The sequence below is a fragment of the Ornithorhynchus anatinus genome, unplaced genomic scaffold (assembly GCF_004115215.2).
Source record: "Ornithorhynchus anatinus isolate Pmale09 unplaced genomic scaffold, mOrnAna1.pri.v4 scaffold_264_arrow_ctg1, whole genome shotgun sequence".
Classification (NCBI taxonomy): Eukaryota; Metazoa; Chordata; class Mammalia; order Monotremata; family Ornithorhynchidae; genus Ornithorhynchus; species Ornithorhynchus anatinus.
The window spans coordinates 455,137-475,313 of NW_024396743.1; the positions used below are offsets into that span (position 1 = coordinate 455,137).

General features: G+C 61.9%; 2 protein-coding genes across 3 annotated transcripts; one reads left to right on the forward strand and one right to left on the reverse strand.

Moving 5' to 3' along the window:
* Positions 1 to 239: 239 nt before the first annotated feature.
* On the forward strand, positions 240 to 13,689 carry SLC9A3R1 (SLC9A3 regulator 1). Its single transcript, XM_029056915.2, has 6 exons — positions 240 to 806; positions 8,322 to 8,480; positions 8,740 to 8,893; positions 11,693 to 11,733; positions 12,495 to 12,584; positions 12,860 to 13,689. The coding sequence occupies exons 1-6, from the start codon at positions 318 to 320 to the stop codon at positions 13,037 to 13,039; spliced, it is 1,113 nt and encodes a 370-aa protein (XP_028912748.1). The 5' UTR covers positions 240 to 317; the 3' UTR covers positions 13,040 to 13,689.
* A 1,668-nt stretch (positions 13,690 to 15,357) lies between these two features.
* Positions 15,358 to 20,148, reverse strand: NAT9 (N-acetyltransferase 9 (putative)). Of its 2 annotated transcripts, none has more exons than XM_001513653.4 (7): positions 20,048 to 20,148; positions 18,369 to 18,554; positions 17,162 to 17,271; positions 16,396 to 16,539; positions 16,234 to 16,293; positions 15,861 to 15,955; positions 15,358 to 15,692 (listed from the first exon to the last, which is right to left on the reverse strand). In XM_001513653.4, the coding sequence occupies exons 2-7, from the start codon at positions 18,443 to 18,445 to the stop codon at positions 15,507 to 15,509; spliced, it is 672 nt and encodes a 223-aa protein (XP_001513703.3). In that variant the 5' UTR covers positions 18,446 to 18,554; positions 20,048 to 20,148; the 3' UTR covers positions 15,358 to 15,506. The 2 variants fall into 2 exon arrangements, with proteins under 2 accessions (XP_001513703.3, XP_007668065.2); XM_007669875.3 differs by having other exon boundaries at positions 18,369 to 18,559; positions 20,048 to 20,147.
* Between the last annotated feature and the right edge of the window lie 29 nt (positions 20,149 to 20,177).

The following is a 20,177-nucleotide window of genomic DNA, read 5'->3' on the forward strand; positions in this document are numbered from 1 at the left end:
GCCTTCCCATTGGCCTGGGGACCCTCCCTCCCCCTCCCGCCCTCCGCGCGGCCCCTCCCCCGCTATAAGGGTGTGGTGACAGCGGCCGGCCCGCTGCCAGTCCGCGCGGGGCGGGGATCGGTGGCTCCCCAGCGGCTCCTCCCCGGACACCCGCTCCTCCTCCCTTCGGCGGAGCCCGGGCACCGGCCGCCAGGACCCCCTCCCCTCCCCTCCCCTCCCCTCCCCTCCCCTCCTCTCCCCGCCCCACCCCGAGCGGAGGGGCGTGCGGGGCCCGCCGAGCCGTCCGGGAAGCGGCCCGCGCCGAGCCGCCGACCACCATGAGCGCCGACGGCGCCGGGCTCCCTCCGCCCCGGCTCTGCAGCCTGGAGAAGGGGCCCAACGGCTACGGCTTCCACCTGCACGGCGAGAAGGGCAAACTGGGCCAGTTCATCCGGCTGGTGGAGCCCGGCTCCCCGGCCGAGAAGGCGGGGCTGCTGGCCGGGGACCGCCTGGTGGAGGTGAACGGCGAGAACGTGGAGCGGGAGGGCCACCAGGTGGTGGTGGGCCGCATCCGCGCCTCCCCCAACGCCGTGCGCCTCCTCGTGGTCGACCCCGCCACGGACGAGCGGCTGCAGAAGCTGGGCCTCCCCGGCCGCGACCACCTGCCGCACCAGCGGCCCGAGCCCCCCGCGCCCCCCGCGCCCCCCGCGCCCCCCGCCCCCGCCCCCGAGGAGCCGCCCCAGCGGGACGGAGGCCACGGTCTGCGGCCCGCCACCCCGGAACCGGCCGGCGCCGAGGAGGAACCGGAGAAGACCTCCTTGGGGCGGGTGAGCGGAGAGAGAGAGAAACTCTGTGTGTGGTTGTCTGTGCGGGTGTGTTGGCGGGAGGGGGGTGGGGGGGAGAGCAATGTTGGGAGGAAGGCCCAGGGACCCAGAAGTCCCGGTCAGCCTGTTCTGTTTCCCAGGAGACCACCCCCACTCCTTGCCCGGTCCTCCTCGCCCGGCCCTCCTCGCTGCAACCGGTGCGCCCACCTGCTACCCAGCCGGGCCCACGTGTTTCCCTTTCCGAGGGCTCCCGGCGCGGATGGCCTCGAAGGCCGGCGCAGGGCCCCCGGACTCCGGCCTGCCCGAGCGCTCCCCCGGAGCCGGAGGACGTGGCCCGATCCTGGAGCTGCCCCCCACCCCGTCGGGGCCGTAGAGCGCCCGGCAGGCGATCCGGGGGCGGGGGACGCTGGGGGGAAGGGCCGGGGGATCCGGGAGGAGGGGAGCGCGGAGCGGGGACAGGAGTTTCCCGCAGCGTCCCCCGCCCGACCCTCCCTCCTACGAGCCCAGTGCCGTTGGTCGGGCACCTTGCGCCCCAAGCAGCCCGCGGGAGGCCAAGTCGTCCGTCCTCCGGGACGACGGAGGGCAGGGGCCGGTGGCGGGGAGGCTTTTGTGGATCATTAACTTCGGGCGCGTGTGGCTCCGCCGCTCCGGAGTTGGCCGGGCTGGGGGTTTGTGGCGGGGGGGCGGAGGCTTGGGGCCGCGCGACCCCGTGGCCTTCGGACAGGAGGGGCCGGTCCGCTGAGGGGGCGAAAGTCCACCGTGGGTCCGCAGGGTGGGGAGGAGGCGTGGGAGTCCCAGGAGTGATACCGCAGGCTTTATGAGTCTCAGGAATGTGAACGTAAGCAAAAGGTCTTTGGCAGGGAGAGATGGAGCGGCGGGGGAAGGGAGGTGGCGGGCAGGGGAGTGGTCCGGTCGGTCAATCAGTGGGGTTTGTGGAGCGTTGGCCCTACGCAGAGCACCGTGCTAAGCAATTGGGAGAGCACGATACAATAGAGTAGAGCGGAGCTCCCCTCCCTCTTGGAGGTGGTTCAGCGGGGAGCCGGCCCTGTCCACCCGTCCCCCCCGTCCCCCCCGTCCCCCCCCCCCACATACGTCCCCCGAGCGGAGCGGGCGAGGTCCGGGCCTGGCGTTTCTCCGCGGGCTCCGTTCAGGGGGGCAGGGGGTAGGGGCAGGACAGCGACAAAATTGTTGTTCTGAGCTGCCCGGCCTGCCCAGGGAAAGAGCAGGATTTACAGACTAGGGGGTTTTAGAGACCGATCAAGCCTGATACGGGGTGGGGGAGTGGGAGGGGGACGAGGGGCCCGGAGGTCGGAGCTGGGGCAAGGGAGGGGGTCGGGGGTCAGGGATCGGGGTCCGGAGGCGGGGTGGGGGCGGGGCCCCGGGCAGCTCCGGTCCTCGGGGAACTTTCAGTTCAGTTGCACCCAGGTCACTTCCTGCTGGCGGTCGCGCTGGAGGCTGCCCCGGGAGGAGCCCGGCTTCGCTTCCCCGGGCGGGGAACGGCTCTGCTGGGGGGAGGGGACCGACGAGACAAACCGGTTTGGTTAAAGCAAAGGATGTGATGTCACCGGGAGCGCTTTCCCTGGGAGAACCGGGTGCAAGCCCCTCTTCCTCCTCCTGTCCGCCCGCCCCCGCCGCCAAACACACACCCAGAAGGGGAGAAGTAGTCCCAGGCAGGGGGAGCCAGGGGGAGGGGGAGCTGAGGGCCCGGGAGGATGCAGGTGAACTCCGGCCCCCGGGCGGTCGAGCCTGCTTGAAGCCCAGATGATCAGTCCTGGAACCTGTTGGACTTTACTCTCCCCAAGCCGCATCTCGTGCTTTGCGCCCTGGTGGCCAGCTGGCCCGCGGCATCAGGGGAGGTGGTCTTTGCCCGCGGGGGCAGGGGAGGAGGGCTGGTCCGCGGGGGGGGGGGGGGGGCGTCACCGCCTCGGAGGAGAGCGTCTCCCTCAGGCTGGGCCTGCCGCCCCCTGCCCCCGCCCCCACGCTGGCCTCCCGGTCTTCCCGCGTCGTCACCCAAGGTGCCCGGGCCTCCGAAAGTCGGGTCGCGGCCCGGCGGCGGGACGGGAGATCTGGTTCCAGGCCGCCTGTCTCCGAGCTGGGGTCCTTAACGACCGCGCCAAGGGTCTTGGGGGCGAAAGACCAGCGCTTAACATACTGCCTGGCCCAGAGCGAGCCTTGACAAAACCCAACATCACTGTTGCTGAAACCCGGGCCGGCCGGGCCCGGGAGCGAGGCTCGCTGCGGGACCAGATGGATGGATGCGCTGGCCAACCGTCACTCTGGCCGAGCCGAGAGGCTGTCACGGGATGGCGTGGGCAAGGCGAACCGAAATCCCCGAGCCGGGTGACCCTCACCTGCTGTGGTTCATCTGGAGGCTCCAGAGAACTTTAAGAGTCTCCTTGGGGTAGATAAGATAGTGAGGGGGTCTCCTTATCAGGAGTCTGGTATGCTGCAGGCGGTGCCTCTTGGGTTGGGGGGAGGAGGGAGTACGACCCCTGGCCCCGTCTGCCCGACGCCACGCCCCCCCAGGGGGGAGGCCCTGTTTTGCATGCAACTTGCGTGCAACTTGTGTGTCCGTTGCTTGCAGCCGTGAGCCCGGACCCCGGTCTCCTGCTTCTGGGCTTAGCCGTCTGTTGAAGAATTCCTTAGCCTAGCCGGGTAGCCAACACCGCCGGTCACAGGTCTGGGGGCCCTGAAGTGAATTATTGACCTAATAGAGATTGGCCCCACTAGCTTCTGTGTCCGGGTCCCCTTACTTATCCCGCCTGTGTGAGCGCTTGCTCGTCCTGCCACAGAGGAGCCCGCAGACCCCTATTCAACTGTGGCAATTCCCACTCTCCCTCTTAGGGCATTTGTTAACTGGGGGTGGCTGTCCGGGACGCGCTTTTAAAGCGACCTCCTCCAAAATGCACGGAGACTTGGTGGGAGGGTTGGGTTAGCCAGACCACCCTGGGTGAGGAGGTATGTGTGGGGAGGGGAGAGCCAGTCGGATGAGATCCTGAGGATGAGATCCTGGGTAACCTCACGTGCACCGCTAAAGCCCATTAACCTCCGGCCACTGGGCGTTAAGTCCTGAGCGGCCTGGGGTGGGGGAGGGAAGACGTTAGAATTCCTGCTGGGAGAATCAGTCATCCTAGTTTTCGGTTCCTGCCAATCTGCTGGGAGAGACTAAGGTAATCCTCCTTCAGCCTTTATCCAGCCTCCGGCCAGCGGGCCCTGTTCCCCTTTCCCACCCAGGAAACCTCCCTCTCTCAGTAGGTGGAAATGGTTTCTGTATAACTGGAGGAGGCCGTGCCCCCACCCTCTGGGCACCTGAGGGTAGTGGTTCCCTAGTTAGTCAAGGGAAGCCAGACCGGTCACCCAGCTGACCCTGAGACTAATAGGGGATGGGGATAAGGGGTCCCACTAGAACCTTAAAGCACCTGGGCTTGGTTGGGACAAATGGACTGCTTGGAGTGAATCGGGCCTCAGTTTCCTCATCTGTAAAATATGGATAAGATCTTGTTCTCTCTCTCCCTCTTAGACCTTGAGCCCCTGGATGGCAAGGATTATCTCCGATCTGATTATCCTGCATCTCTCCCCAAGCTCATCACAGTGCTTGGGCCAGAGTAAGGGCTGAATACACCATCATTATTGCTATTATTCGTAGACTACTGATGCAACAGACGTGACCCCCCACCCCCCGAAGTTATTGAGGTCTCAACGGGGCCCACCAGGCTTAAAGAAAGTGCTAGGACAGAAGACTGGGTTAAGGCCAAGCCTGGGGCTGAAATTCGGGCTCTTTCGGGAGCTGGTTTCCTTGGGTGGTCGGCCGCTTCTCCCTCAGAGGGGCCCCAGGCAGGACAGTTAAATGGCAGAAATCAGCCGTGTGTGTGTGTGTGTTTGGGGGAGGGGAGGGGAGGGCTGGGGGGGGGGGGCGGTGGCCGTGGCACCGTGAGCCCCTTTAGACCATCTCCAGGCTGTGTCTGGGAACAGAGCTGGGGGAGGAGGGGTTTGGGTCCCGCGGCCCCATAAGACCAGGCTGTGCTGCCGCCTCCACCGCGGAGCCGGGTCTCGGTGTCAGAATCCTGTTTGCCGAGCTGGCACGCCTGCTCTCGTTGGCATCAGTGAGACAGGCCCCGGGCTCCCGGCCAAAGGGACAGAGAGCTGCAGGAGGAGGGAGGGAAGGAGGGGGAGCTCCCAAACCCTTTTTCTCCCCTGTGCCCCCCCTCACCCCCAGGCTGAGCTCAGAGCCAGTGCCCTCAGGCAGAGCCCCCAGCCCATCTTTAACCCTTTGGTTGTGGGGGAGGGTACTGAAAGAAGCTGCCTGGCGGTTTCTATAGCGCCTGTCACCATGGCACCCGGCTTGGGGAGGGGTTGGCTCAGCTTAGACAAGAGAATGGGGCAAGGCTGCCCCCCGCCCGGCTGGCAGGCCTCCAAGAGGCAGCGGGCGGGGCGGGCGCAGGGGGCAGCTCTCAGCCCCGTCCCTCCCCAGGGAGTTGGCAGGAGGAGGGATCACCTTTCCCAGCCTTCCAGGTGGCCGAGGGGCCCATTTATCCCCCTCTGTGTGGGTGGAGCTCGGGGCCCCACAGGGACCGGGACGGGGGAGAGGGGGACAGGACCGAGGGAGGGGGTTGGGGTTATGGCTGGGGCCAGAGGGGCGAAGGCGCAGCCTGGGGGCAAGAGGGGGTTTTCTCTGTCTAGGATGCCTAGGATGGTGGGGCGGGAGGTGGGAGGGGTGCGAAACTCAGACTCCCCGAGCCCGTACTTCTGTGGGTCTTCCTCACGCTCTGTGCTTCTCTGTTGACTGGTGTGTGGCTGCGTGCTTGTGATGGGATTTGCATGTATCGGTTATTTCTGCTGTTACAGCATTTGAGCCCTGACTGCACCAAGCACTATGCTGAGTACTGGGGTTTAACACATATTATTATTGTTGTTATCATAGATACAGGATAGTCAGATTGGACACAGTCCATAGATCATACAGAGCTCACATCGAAGAGGAAGGGAGAGCTGGGTTCTTATCTCGATTTTACAGATGAGGTCACTAAAGTCCAGAGGCGTTAAGTGAGTTGCCCGAGGTCCCACAGTGGGATGGTGGCAGAGCTGAGAGTAGATCCAGAGTCCCTCGGCTGCCAGCCCCGTGCTGTTTCCTCCAGACCCGCTGTTCCCCGTGGAGCCGGGGGCCGGGAAGCAGTGTGGCCTAGTGGATGGGGCATGGGCCTGGGACGCAAGAGGTCATGGGTCCTAATCCGGACTCCGCCACTGGTCTGCTCCGTGACCGTGGGCAAGTCACTTCACTTCTCTGCCTCAGTGACCTCATTTGTAAAATGGGGATGGAGACTGTGAGTCCCAGGTGGGCAGGAGACTGTGTCAAACAGGATTTGCTTGTCCACACCAGTGCTGTGCCTGGCATATAGTAAATGCTTAACAAATGTCATAATCACTGTTATTATTATAGAAGCATGTTGGTAGTTTCAGTTAGAGACCCCTGGGAAAAGGCAGCCAGCCCCACCCCGCACTGCAGGAATGAGCCTGTGCTCACACTCCACTTTCTCTTTCTCTTTCCTTTTCTCTAGTCCACCTCCCTCTCTCCCTCCCTGCCACCAAATTAAAACCCAGTGCCCAGGCTGAGTGACAGGGGCCATGTTCCCCTCCCCCAACAGCCCCTTCCGCTCCTGGCAGTGGGGTGCCAGAGCTGTGTCAGAGTGGGTGTTGGAATGGGGCTGGAGTGGGTGCTGGAGAGCTGGCAGAGTGGGTGCTGGACTGGTGTGAGAGCAGGGGCTGAAGGGGGTGCCAGAGGAGTGGCAGAGTGGGTGGAAGAGGGGCGCTGGAGCGGTTTCGGAGGGGTACCAAAGCAGGGACTTTTTCCCTTTGCACTTAACTATGTGTCAATCGCTGGGGTGGATACAAGATAATCCTATGGACAACAGTCCATATCCCACATGGGGCTCACAGTTTAAGTGGAAGGGCGTAGGATTTAATCCCTATTTTACAGATGAGGAACTGAGACACCGAGAAGTTCAGTGACTTTCTCTAGGTCAGACCACAGCAGCAGACCAGTGGTGGAGTCAGAATTAGAACCTAGGTCTTCTGACTCCCAGGTCGCGCATTTTCCACTACGCTTCCCTCCGTGTCCTCCACCCCACCCCACCCCAGCTCCCCACAATCCCCAGATCAGGGTCGGGCCGGGTCAGGGTCCAGGGTGGCCCGTGGGTTGTCCATAGCCAGGCAGAGCCACACCGGGTTGGGTCGCTCCAGGCTTCAACCCGTCAGACCTGTTCCTTGGCCCGCCAGCCTCGGCCCTGGTCCCCCAGCCCCCGGCCGGAGCGGCGGCTCCTCTGAGGAGGATTGACACTGGGGCGGAGATGGGGGCCTGACCGGGCAGGGCCCGCATGGCGAGGTGACAGGAGAGGAGGGTGGGGGACTGTGGACTCTGGCTCGGGCTGCAGCCGGGGGGAGATGCAGCCGGCGGGAGACTCACTTCTTGGGTTATTGACCCACACGGGTGCTGGATCTGGGCACGGATACCGGGGGAGTCAGGGGGGGGGGGGAACGGAAGGCGCCGGATGGGCCGAGGCGGGACCTCCATAAATGACCTCTGGCCTCACAGGCAGGAATGGCCCTTTGGTCCCTTGGAAAGGGAAGATGATCGAGATGTCCCGGATGTGGGGTGATCAGAATCAGGAGGGATGTTTAATTAGTCAATCAATGGTATTCAATGAGTGCTTACTACATGCAGAGCACTGTTTATAGGGAAAGGCCTTCCCTCCCACATGCCCAGGGGACCTGGAGAGGTGGGGGGGCCTCCAGGGTGACAGGTCCTGAAGGGGGGGGGTGTCCTGGGTCCCTGTCTCTTTCTCTGCAGGCTTTCCATGTCCGCCCTTTTTGGGGGCGGGGTGGGGGGGCTGGAACCACCAGAGGTATTCAGTCAGCTACTTAGATTGAGCCAGAGAAGGTGGAGGGGGATCCGGGACCGCCAGCTCCAATCTCCCTCTGGGAGGCTGGGTACACAGTGCCTCAGTTTCTCCAGCTGAGTTATCCCCAACACCTTCCCCCACCCCCACCCCCCATCCCTCTGACCTGGGTTCTGGGACTGCTCCCAGAGGGAGGTGGCCGTGGGGGTGGGGAGCGGGGGAGGGCAGGGAGTAGAGGGGAGCTTTACTGTAAATACAGTGTGGCCAGCAGCGGGGGGGGGGGGGGCCAACCAGCAGCAGCAGATCCTGGCCAGCCCAAGCCAGGCTCTCCGCCGATCCAGCTTCTCCTCCTGGGGAGGGAGGAAAGCAGAGCCGCTCAGGGAAAGGGATTGAGCGGGGCTGGGGGAAAAGGGCTGAGCGCGGCTGGCGGGAAGGGGAGAGAGGCCGCCAATGGCTCTGGAGATGGTAGCGAATCGCCCCCACCCCATCCCTTTCCCCGTTCCGGGCTCGCTGTAGCTATGGTTACAGGGCGCCCCCCCCCCCCACTCACCCCCGGGGACCGGGAGGGCAGAGCTTGGCCCCGATGGGAGGCTGAAGGGCCTGTGGGCTACTGTCCCCCGAGCAGGAGCTGCGGCCCCGGCTGTGTGCTATGAAGAAGGGCCCCAACGGCTACGGCTTCAACCTGCACAGCGACAAGAGCAAACCGGGCCAGTACATCCGGGCGGTGGACCAGCACTCCCCGGCCCAGGCTGCCGGCCTGCGGGCCCAGGACCGCATTGTCGAGGTAATAATGCCACCCCCACCCCGGCCCCCCTCACCGGCAAGCCCAGCTGGAATGCTCTGTGGACCCCTGTCCGGCCGGGGACACTGCCCTCCATTCAAGGGTAGTCAGCTGCCCGTGGGGGACATCGAGGGTACTCCGGACTGTCGGAAAAGGGGTGGTCTACCCATCTGTCTCCTTGGGGTTCTGGGCTGGCGTGGGGGGAAAGACGGACTCCGGCTACCCCTCCCTCAACTGCTCCCCTCCCCGGCCCCTTCCACAGGTGAACGGTGTGTGCGTGGAGGGCAAACAGCACGGGGAAGTGGTGTCCGCCATCAAGGCCGGAGGGGATGAGACCAAGCTGCTGGTGGTGGACCGGGAGACGGATGAGTTTTTCAAGAAATGCAGAGTGGTGCCCTCCCAGGAGCACCTGAGCGGTGAGGATGGGGCGGCTGCTCGAGAGGGGGATGCCAGGGGTGCCGGGGGGCAGGGGCGCTCTCTCATGCCTGAGGGCATGGGAATCTTTAAGGGATCCCCCAGGGCTCTAACTCCACTTCTTCACTCCTGCCCAAGCTGGGGCCGGTTGGGGTCTGGTGCCAGCTCCAGGGAAGGGAGAACAGAGTTGGCACCCAAAGGGAAAGGGGGAAGCTGCCAACTGAACCCCGAGGAGAGGGTCAGAGGCTCCGTGCCCCTCCCTGAATTTTCCCCCGTGGCAATCTCAATTCATCAATCAACAATATTTACTGAGCACTTACTGTGTAGAGCACTGTACTGAGTGCAGGGAGAGTACAGTAGTTAACAGATACCATCACTGCCTTCAAGAAGTTTGATGGTCTACTGTGTAAAGCATTGTACTAAGTGCTTTAGAGAGCATAGTAGCTAGCAGATTCAATCCCTGCCCTCAAGAAGCTTACAGTTTACTGTGTGCAGAGCACTGTACTAAACATTTGGGAGAGTACAATAGAGAATGAGAATCACATGGCATATGAGAAGCAGCAAGGCATAGTGGATAGAGCACGAGCCTGGGAGTCAGAAGGTCAGGGGTTCTAATCCTGGTTCTGCCACTTGTCTGCTGTGTGACCTTGGGCAAGTCACTTAGCTTCTCTGTGCCTCAGTAACCTCATCTGTAAAATGGGGATTGACACTGTGAGCCTCACGTGGGATAGGGACTGTGTCCAACCCAATTTACTTATATCCACCTCAGCGCTTAGTACATTATTATTATTATTATTATTTTTAGCAATAGTAATAATAGACATTATCCCTGTTCTCAGGGAACTCAGTCCAGCCCCTGCCTCTCCAACTGCCACTTGCTCCCTCTCGAAGAAGGTGAAGAGAGCTGAGCTTCCCCCAGCTGCCCTGTCCCTGCCCTCCAGGCCCCAGGGAGCCGCTCTGCGTACAAGCTCTGGGTCAGGCCAGAGATCCGTCCCCGTCCCCTACCACACCGTGCCGGCTTCCTCTCTGTTGTCATCCTCCTCTTCCTCCCTGCTTTCTCCTCCTCTTCCCTCTGTTGCCCTGGAAACTCAGTCTGAATTCCACTCTCCCCTCAACTGCTCCACTTCTGTTTCCTATCCACTCCTTCCTCCAGCCCCTGCTCTCCCCTGTCCACCCGCAGCCCAGGTTTTCCTTGTGCCCCCACCACTCCCTCCCCACCTGTCCCTGGGTGCACAGGCCGGCGGGGAAAGGGCCACTTGTGCTCTCGTGCGGACTGGCCCATGCTTGGGCTTTCTCCCAGGCCTCCAGGGCCCGGGAGGTGTGAGCGGGCCCGGGAGCAAGCAGGAGGGAGCAAGCAGGAGCTCGGGAAAACGGTTCTGTGCTTCCCTCCCTCTTCTTCCTCTCCCTGCTGAGGGTCCCCAGATGGGCAGGGAAAGCAAGGAGTGCCGAGCTGGCTGCAGGGGGACCTGCAGCTTGGACCTACCTCTTGCAGCATGGCCTAGTGGACAGAGCATGGGCCTGGGAGTCAGGAGGTCGTGGGTTCTAATCCTGGCTCTACTCTGTCTGCTGTGTGACCTTGGGCAAGTCACTTCACTTCTCTGTGCCTCAGTTACCTCATCTATAAAACGGGCATCGAGACTGTGAGACCCACGTGGGACAGGGACTGTGTCCAAGCTGAATTGCTTGTATCACCCCCACGGCTTAGTACCGCTCCTGGCACAAAGTGAGCACTGAACAAACATCACAATTATCATTCCCCACCACCACCGGTCCTCGCAGCAGGCATCGCTATACTCCTTACCGATCATAATCTTAACACAACTTTCTTTGATCCAGCTGGAGGGGGAGACCCCATCTTATTCTGATTCTTTGGTCACCCTCATGGTCAGTCCTTGCCTCCCCCCCACCCCACCTCTCCTTCCTGACAAAGGAGGAACCTGAGGTCCAGGGTGGAGCCAGCTCACCCCTCGGAAGGGCGGAAGGATGCTGGGGGCAGAGCTGAGAGAGACTTCTGTCTCCCATCCGGGCGGGGGCCCCGGCCCTCCCCGCGCTAAACTTCCATTCTGCGGCTCGCTCCGGGGTAGCTCCTGCAGTGCAGCCTAGTGAAAAGAGCGTGAAACTGAGTGTCAGGAAATCCCTCTTCTAGTCCCTCTGGCCTGCTCTGTGATCTGGGGCAAGTCACTTACCCTCTCTGGCCCTCAGTTTTTCATCTGCAAAATGGGGGTGAGATTCCTGCTCCCTCCACCCGCGAAACTGAGCCGTGGCCTGTCGGCTGGAAGAACGGAGTCGGTTCAAAGGAGAAGCAGCACGTCCTAGTGGTTAGAGCCCGGGCCTAGGAGTCAGACGGTCCTGGGTTCTAATTCTGACTCCGCCACTTGTTTGCTCTGTGACCTTGGGCAAGTCACTTCACTTTTCTGTGCCTTAGTTACTTCGTCTGTAAAATGGGGATTAAGACTGTGAGCCCCATGTGGGACAGGGACTGTGTCCAACCTGATTGGCTTGTATCTACCCCAGCGCTTAGTACAGTGCACGCTGTAAGTGCTTAACAGATAACAAAAATAAATCAGATGCAGGTAGGGAGAGGGTAGAGTTAGGGCTGGATGGTGGAGATGGCCCTGGGGTAAGGAGGACTCCCCTTGGGGTCTGGGGCTGGAGAGGGGGCAGGTCCCCCGCTGGGTCTTGGCTGTGGGATGGAGAAGGGACCCACATCTTGTAGGAGTGAGAGGGATGTTCCCTTTCCTCTCCGGGCTGAAGCCCCTTCCCCACTGTGCTCAGCTCCCGTTTCTCCCCCCCACCAACAGGTGCCCTGCCGGAACCGGTGGCCAACGGAGAAGTGGAGAAGGTAAAGGCTCGTCGACCCTGTGCCCCTGGCACGTCTTCCCCCGGGGAGGGGGATGCTGGGGGGAACCGAGGCCCTCTGGCTGGGAGTGGACCCCCAGAGAGGTCAAGTGGGGTCAAGCCGGCAGGCCGGACCTCTGGCCTCCCTCCCGGCCGGAGGTGGCTGGGTGCCGGTAATAACATCGGACACAAGGCCCCGAGCAGGGCTGGGGCCAGGGGGTGGGGCCACCAGCTCAAGCCTATTACCCAGCCTGCCCGTCACAAAGCCTCCGGCCCCTCCCCCGCCCGCCCATAGAGGACACCATTCTTCCCAAGGAGAACAGTGCTCCAGTGTCCGGCGGCCAGCCTTCAGGCCCTTGCTACTTCCAGTCTGGGTTGGGAGAACAAAACCTGCCTCCGGTTGGGGGGGGCGGCTGGCGGGGGGCTGGCTGCCAGCGGGGCTCCCGGTGAGCCTGGGGGGCGGGGTGGAGTGCCAAGCTGGTGCCTGGTCTCCACCCCAGGGGGGCCTTTCCTGGGCTTGGGGTGGATAAACCTTACATTTCCCTCCCCTCGCCAATCCTGCAGGGAGCTTTGGTTCCTCCCTACCCAGGGTATGGAGCCGCTTGGTCCCGTGACACTCTAGGCAAGAGACTTGCCGGGGCCGGGGGCCGGGGGCCGGGCAGGCCTCGCTCCACCCTAATGGAGTCCCATCCCAGGTGAGATGCCCTGCCCTCCTCGCCCTCGCATCAGAAGTCCTGCCTGAACGCTCCCTCTCTTTCTACCCAGGAGAGTAGCCGGGAAGTCCATCTTGCCCCGGTGCCCGAGAGCCCAAGACCAGCGATAGCCAGATCCACCCTCAGTGTGACCAGCGAGGAGGTAGGAGAGCCGGCCGCAGCGGGCGGCGAAGGGCAGGACCCCTTCTCCTTCCAGTACCTACCAGGGGAAGCCCCACCCCTCACGCCCCCACCCCCACTGGAGGTGGTGAGGGGCGTGTACCCAGGCCTAGTTAGGGGCACAAACCCGGCCCTGGTTCACGGAGGCCCTGGCAGTGGGGTGGGCACCGGGCGGAACAGACACACGGGGAGATCTGGGCTCTGCCAGGAGGCCACGGATGAGAGTCCAGACTCACCCGGTTCCTCCTCCCCTCGCAGGTGAATTCCCAGGAGAGCCCCAAGAAGGCAGACCCCACACCCACCCCCGGCTCCGACCCCGTACCGGACTTCGCCATCTCCCTGGCGGCAGCCAAGGAGCGAGCACACCAGAAGCGCAGCAGCAAGCGGGCTCCCGCCATGGACTGGAGTAAGAAAAACGAACTGTTCAGCAACCTCTGAGCCGCCTGTGGGGCCCCGGGGGGCCTCACGCCCCCACCCCTGACCCTGCCTGCCTCCCCCCAAATCGAGGTACAATCAGCACCAGCATTTCTCCTCCCTCCATCTACCCCGGTTTAGCGGGAGTCCAGTCTCCGCCCCGGCCCGACACCGAGAGCTTTGGCTTCTCTCGGGGCCCAGTCCACTCTGCTCCGGCCTCCACTGGCCCCAGACTGGCGGGGAGGCTGATGGACTGGACTGTCCGGGGAGGGTCCAGAGAGTTGCTGTGGCCACCTCTGGGCTCCCATGGCCACAGCTCCAACCCGCGGGGCGTGCTAGAGTTCCAGCCCCCACCCCCCCATGGACACTGCCTTTTCAGGGCCGTGCGGAGCGAACACCGCCTTGAGGGATTTTTTGTGATTAATGTGTGATTCTTCTCAGCAGCCGGAGGCAGGAAGTAGCCCTAGTCTGACCTAGGCCCTCCTCCCTTCCGTCTCCGGCCTCGGGGGTGGGCTGGGGTGGGAAGCACCATTTCAGCCCTGGTCAGGAGCAGGTGTTCTCCAGGCCGAGTTGTCTTGGGCCCAGAGCGGCTGCCGCTCTATCCGTCTAGCCCCGTCCAGTTCTGACTGCTGTAACGTAACTTGTGCACAAATCCAATTGGTCCCTGCACCAGCCTCCCTGCCTCTGTGTCTTCCTTTGGGGGGGGGAGGGGAGAAGCCCCAACTTGCCTGGGGGGTTGGGGAAGGCTCTAATAGGAGGGGCAAGGGCAAGTTCTGCCTGGCTCCTGGCCAAAAAGAGGGGCCAAAGCAACTACTTCTACTCCCTGCTGCGGCCAGGCCTGAGCAGGCCCTAGTCCACCACCCCTGAGACAACCCAGAGCTAAGATTCCAGCCTGAAAAAGGTCAACCAGCTGTGTTGTGTCCCTAGGACTCCCAGTCTTCCACGGGACTAGGCTAACCTCCGCCCGACCCCCCAAAGACAAATGCTATTTCAGGGTTTCTGAATTAGTGGGCAGGGGCAGGCCACAGAGAATTAGAGTGGGGTCATTTCCCTATTAAAGGGTGGAAGGGTAGAGCTGACTAGGGAAACTAGCTGCGGTCGCCCCACCCTCCACCTCCCCAGCCCTGGGCACGGGCAATCCCCCCAGCCCGGACTGGCTCCGGCCACGTTATCTTATCTAGGCACCATGCGCGCCGTGCGAGCCGCCGTCCAACCCTCCGTCCCGCTGGTCCTTCCCGCTGCCCCGTACCGCCCGCTGCCAGGTACGAGGCTTCTCGCCTGGACTGGAACCTGGTTCTGAGGGGGAGGCTGAAAGGGATTGGCGGGGGCATCTCATTTATTTATAGTACTTAGTAAGCGTGCATGGCGCCAAGCATCCAAACTAGTCTCTGCCTCCCGAGCCGAGAACACCGAGAGACCATCCCCTCCGCCCCCTCCTGGTTCCTCTCTGCCCGGCCAAAGCACGGCTTAGGGATGGAGCAGGGGCCTGGGAGTCAGAAGCGCCTGGGTTCTAATCCTGGCTCCACCACATTCCTGCTGTGTGACCTTGGGCGAATCACTTCACTTCTCCGTGCTTAGGTAACTTCACCTATAAAATGGGGATTAAAGGTGTGAACCCATGTGGGACAGGGACCTGTGTCCAACCGGATTAGCTTGTTTCCACCCTAATGCTTAGAACAGTGCTTGGCACATAGTAAGCACTTAAGTACCATAATTATTATCATCGTCACCCGCTGGCCCCAAGAGGATCCCTCCACCATCCCCACCCAGCTGCCCCTTAGGGGCCAGGGCAGTAGCAGAGACAGAGTGAGCGGGGGTGGTCCCGGTCCCTCCCTCTCCTCCCTGATACCCCTCCCCTCCCGGGCAGAGAGGTTGGTTTGGGGAAAAAGGAAAATTCCAGTTGCAGCTGGGGGGTTCTCCTAGGGCACGGGCCACGGGGGAAAGAAGCGGGCTGGGAGAGAAGGGGGGCACAGGGAGGAGGGGTCAGCCACACAGCAGAGGTGGCACCTCGGCATTCTACCGCCACCGTGTGGCTACGGGGACAACACAGCCTCGGCCTGCCCTGGAGAAGGCACTGGGGTTGTGTGGTGCGGAGCCTCGCTGCTGCTCTAGTCTCCTTCACACCCCTCCCTCTCCAGCGAAAGCACTCCGCCAAAGTCCCTGACCACCCTGGACAACATAAGGAGAATCCCCCTCCCCACCCTCCGGGCCCCTGGAGGGGCTGCGAGGGATTGGATGCTAGGTCAACCCCCTCCCCGGCTCTTCGCCTCACACTCTGAAAGCGTCCAGGTAAAGGATGGCCCCAACCCTCCCGCCAGACGTACAGAAGACGACAAGGCAGCGACTGGGGGGCACAGGCACTTTACTGCTGGCTACGGCTTGGAGCCCCCAGTGGCCATTGATGCGCCAGGCTCCAAGGCCTAGGGAGACGGGACTGCCCCACCCTGGGGCCCCCGGGAAGGCCCTGCTCGGATTGGGGCAGCCGAGGGCCTCAAGGGGTGACAGCGGGGGTCCCGCAGTGTTCCTGGGCCGGCCCAGTCAGGTCCCCTTGGCCCGGCGGTGCCGGTCGGTAAGACGTCTCCTCCACGTGGCTCGTCTGCTGAAGGAGCCACTGTCGCTCCGGGCTCCCCACGGCCAGGCGCAGCGTCACCTCCTGGAATATGGGGCTCACCCCCACCTGTCCGGTTCGGGCCGGGAAGGGCACAGAGTCCGCTGAGGCTGGGCCGGGACCCCGGGGACAGACCCCTCTCTTCGCTGGCTCACAGCTCGGCCGGGACCCCCTCTTCCGCCCCACTGCAGACTTTCCCCTTCACTCCTTCCTCCCCGTCTCGCTCTAGGACCTCACCTGCTCAAAGCGGAGCTTTCTGAACATCTGCAGACTGGGCTTGTTCTCCTGCCCAATTTTGGCCTCAAATGCAGCTAGTCTCAGCCTGGTCACACCTCCCGGGTGGGGCAGAAAGAAAGAAATAGAGAGCCTGAAGGGCAGATGGCAAGACCTTGCCGCCTCCCGCCACGGCCGGCCTCCCCTCCCCTAAACCCAGGGAGACCAAGTGGGACTCTTGGAGCCTCTTTCTGTCTCTGACACTGGCCGGCTCTGAGGTCGCTCACCCCGACAGATCCCAGTGCCAGCAGACAGATTGGTCTTCTCTCCCTGGGCCACCTCCAGCCCTTCTCCCCTCACCCTCCAGCTGTGTACCCCACCCACTTCGGCCCCTTACCATACAACATCATCATCAGAACAGCCTCTGTACCAAAACCCCGGCCCCGGTAGCTGGGCTCTGGAGAAGACAGGAGATGGAGATGAGGAGATCCCCGGGGAGAGGCCCCCACCCTGCCCCGGCCCCCACCCCGGCCTCGGCTGGCCTCTGACTCTTCCGCACCCGCAATCATAACCTCGATCTCTGCGACGGTGGGGTCCTCCGGGTTGGAGAGAAACAGGTTCACATCCCCCACCATGCAGCTCTCCTCAGCCGTGCCTGGGGCTCCCGGCCACTTGTCCGCATCCAGAATGATGAAGGTGCACTCTGGGGCGGAGAAAGTGCCCTTTACCCTTTGCCCAGGGTTTCTGGGCAGAGAGGAAGCGTCGTGCCTGGGCCCGGACCACTGGCTCAGGACCACCAGCCCAGGTCTACTGGGCCAGGGCAGGAGGGGACACTGAGGCTCACTTGGCTTGGGCTCACCTGATGCCTATGGCATCCTTCAGACGTGGCACCCAGACCTCAGAGGGCAGCGGGGAGTGGTGAGGGAGGCAGAGAAGGGCTGTAGAGGGTTGAACCCCACACTTCCCTCATCCCCACCATTGCTGAGGGGCCATTTCAAGCTTGCCTCTCCAAGTCTCCCACATCTCCCCACGCCTTCCCAGACTATTTAGGCTGCGTCCTTCCCCTACTCTGCTTCTGGGGAGCCACCCAGCTCTCTCCACCCGCCATGGGGGGAGCCTCGGTCTCCCTCATCACTGGGTGGGAGCCATGGGGAGCAGTGAGGCTCAGCCAGAACAACCCAGACCCCTGACCTCCCCTTCCCCTGGAGGGGAAATGGAGGTGGTGGGAAGAAAAGGGAGGGGAGCTGAGGGGAGAAGGGGAGCAGAAGAGAGAGGGAGGGAAGGGGAAGGAAGAAAGAATGGGAGACAGCTCGCCCCTCACTCACTGTCAGCGTCCTCCTGCCAGCTGAGCTGCATCGCATACTCCTGCTCCAGGGTCAGGGGCTCGGAGGCCGTGAGCCGCTGAAGCTCTTCTGACTCCATCCACTTGTGGTATCTGCAGAGAGAGCGGGTGTTGGCAACAGGTGCTCTGGGCACAGCCAGAGACACCCACAAAGGGAAAGGGGTGAGGTGCCCGGCGGCAGAGTGTGTCAGACCCATTACACGGGAAGATGCTTGTGGGTTGGGATTGGATGTCTTGTTTTGCAGTGCTTGCCCCAGTGCCCAGTATAGAGCTCTATAGCCAGCAGCTGCTCAGTAAACACTATCAGTGCGGGGAAGGGAAGGGGGAGGACTTCTGCTGTTGACCCTAAGATCCCAGGGCTAACTTCATTCTGACCATTGCTCCCCCCAGCAGCCCCCCACACCACACCTCCAGGTGAGCTTTCAGGCTCAGACTTCCAGCTCTGCTTTCCCTTGGCCTGCCTACAGCCTGATGCCCTGGGCCCTGATCCCCTAGGTCCCATGGGCAAGGCTGGGGGACCAATCGGCTTCCAAGTGGAAGCAGCATGGCTCAGTGGAAAGAGCCTGGGCTTCGGAGTTAGAAGTCATGAGTTCGACTCCCGGCTCTGCCACTTGTCAGCTGTGTGACTGTGGGCATGTCACTTAACTTCTCTGTGCCTCAGTTCCCTCATCTGGAAAATGGGGATTAAAAGCGTGTGAGCCCCACGTGGGACAACCTGATTACCCTGTTTCTCCCCCAGCGCTTAGAACAGTGCTCAGCACCAAGTAAGCGCTTAAATACCGACATTATTATTAAGTGGCCCAGGTTGCCATGTCTCTGCTCAGGCCCCGTGGGGGACCATGGCCTCCCCAAAACTCCTGAATGAGGTTTACGAGACTGCGCCCTGGGTCTTGATCTGGAGTGAGGAGCGGGGAGGTGGGCCTCCATCTCAATCCCAATCCCAGCCAATAGTGGGCTAGGTTTCCAGAACTGCCTGGTCGTCAAGGCTAAGGAGGAGAGGAGGAATCTTTCGTTCAATCCCAAAGGTGGCAGTCCCAGAGCTGTTCTTCCCCATGACCCTTTCGGTCTCAGGCGGGAATCCAGCAACCTGCTCCCCAGGCACTGATGGAGATGGAGATGGGAAAAACAGGCTACTGGAGAGAACAGGCATCGGATATGAGCCAACACAATAGGAAGGGTCAGGTCGTTACCTGGGCACATGTTCTGAAGTGTAGGGCACCAGTGCCACTCTCTTCCCTTGCAGCACAGTGTTCTGGTTCACCCTCATGACCTGCCCGAGGCTGGGCTCAGTCAGTCTCCAACAGGATTGCGACGGTGAAGACTACGGCATTCATCTTTTCTACGGGGGTGGGACCCCAGCCCAAGCACGGCCCCTACTGCCCTGTGGAAACAGTTTTCCTCAAGTGGAGAAACGAGAGGGAGGCACCGTCCCCACACCTCCCCATTACAGCCCATCAGGGGTTCGGCAACCCCAGGCCACCAAGTCGGTGCCATGTCCTCAGGGTCCCCATTCGGCTCTGCAGAACGTTGACCACGGTGGCCTCTCACCTCCTCGGAGCACGGAGGGGACGCCCGATCCAGAAAAACTGGTTTCAGGAGCTTCGGCGCCAACCCCGTTTCCCCATTCCTCAAGAACCTCCCGTTTCCCCATTCCTCAAGAACCTCCGGTGGTTGCCCATCCGCCTCCGCATCAAACAGAAACTCTTTACCAACGGCTTTAAAGCACTCAATCGCCTTGCCCCCTCCTTCCACAACCAGCCCGCACACTTAGCTCGTCTAATGTTAACCGAAATGTTAATGTTAATGTAATGTTAATGTTCACTGTACCTCCATCTCATCTATCCCTCCAAGGACCTCTCGCCCACATCCCGCCTCTGGCCTGGAACGCCCTCCCTCCTCATAGCCGAGACAATTCTTCTCACCACCCCCATTCAAAGCCTTATTGAAGGCACACCTCCTCCACACCACCTCCTCCTCCACCTTCATTTCCTCACAGTTTAAGAAGGAGGGCAGGAATTCCGGTATTACAGAGGAGAAAACTGAGGCCCAGAGAGATTAAGTGAGTTGTCCAAGGTCTCCCAGCAGATCAGGGGCAGAGTTGAGAGCAGATCCCGGCTCTCTCTCCACTAGCACTGCTCTCCCCAGGAGGCAGCCCCAGCCCCTCGAGGAAAAGGGGAAATCCAAGGGACTGCACCTCTCCAGATCCGAGAGGCAGCATGGACGTAGCGGATAGAGACCGGGCGTGGAGTCCGAAGATCATGGGTTCTAATCCCAGCTCCGCCACTCGTCCGCTATGGGGCCTTGGGCAAATCACTTAACCTCCCTGCACCTCAGTGACCTCATCTGTAAAATGATTAGACTGTAAGCCCGTCAAAGGGCAGGGACTGTCTTTATCTGTTACCGATTTGGCCATTCCGAGCGCTTAGTACAGCGCTCTGCACATAGTAAGCGCTCAATAAATACCATTGAATGAATAAAATGGGGATGAAGACCGTCAGCCCCACGCGGGACACGGACTGTGTCCAACCTGATTGGCTTGTATCCACCCCAGCGCTTAGTACAGTGCCAGGCATATAGTAAGCGCTTAACAAATACTATAATATTATTATTTATATTAATAATATATATAATAACATATTTATTATTATAAAGGCCCTACAGCGGTCCCCGCGGGGAAGGGGCTGGTGGACAGTGGTGCTGGGGGGGAGGGGGGCCGAGGCCTCGAGTTGTCGGGGGGAGGGAGAGAGGCGTCCAGTACGACTCCATCCCCACCCCACCCCCGATCTCTCCTCCCAGCCACCGGGTCCCTCATCTTCCCACTCTAGAGCCACGAGTGTAGGGGGACATCACTGGACGCCCCCCACCGAACCTGCTCCTTCAGGACCGCCAAGGCACCAGGCCGGCACGTGCCACTGTCGCTCCACTGCTGAGGCCGGCGAGCTCCACTTCCGCCCCGCTGAAGCCGGCGAGCCCCACTTCCGCCCCGCTGAGGCCGGCGA

Excerpts from the sequence above, each read along its gene's own strand:
- SLC9A3R1 (XM_029056915.2), top strand. The coding sequence starts at position 318 with ATGAGCGCCGACGGCGCCGGGCTCCCTCCGCCCCGGCTCTGCAGCCTG. Across the intron at positions 11,734-12,494 it reads CCAACGGAGAAGTGGAGAAG|GAGAGTAGCCGGGAAGTCCA; the intron begins GTAAAGGCTCGT and ends CTTTCTACCCAG. Across the intron at positions 12,585-12,859 it reads TCAGTGTGACCAGCGAGGAG|GTGAATTCCCAGGAGAGCCC; the intron begins GTAGGAGAGCCG and ends CTCCCCTCGCAG.
- NAT9 (XM_001513653.4), bottom strand. The coding sequence starts at position 18,445 with ATGAGGGTGAACCAGAACACTGTGCTGCAAGGGAAGAGAGTGGCACTG. Across the intron at positions 16,540-17,161 it reads CTGGCAGGAGGACGCTGACA|AGTGCACCTTCATCATTCTG; the intron begins GTGAGTGAGGGG and ends TCTCCGCCCCAG. Across the intron at positions 15,956-16,233 it reads TCTGATGATGATGTTGTATG|GTGTGACCAGGCTGAGACTA; the intron begins GTAAGGGGCCGA and ends CCCACCCGGGAG.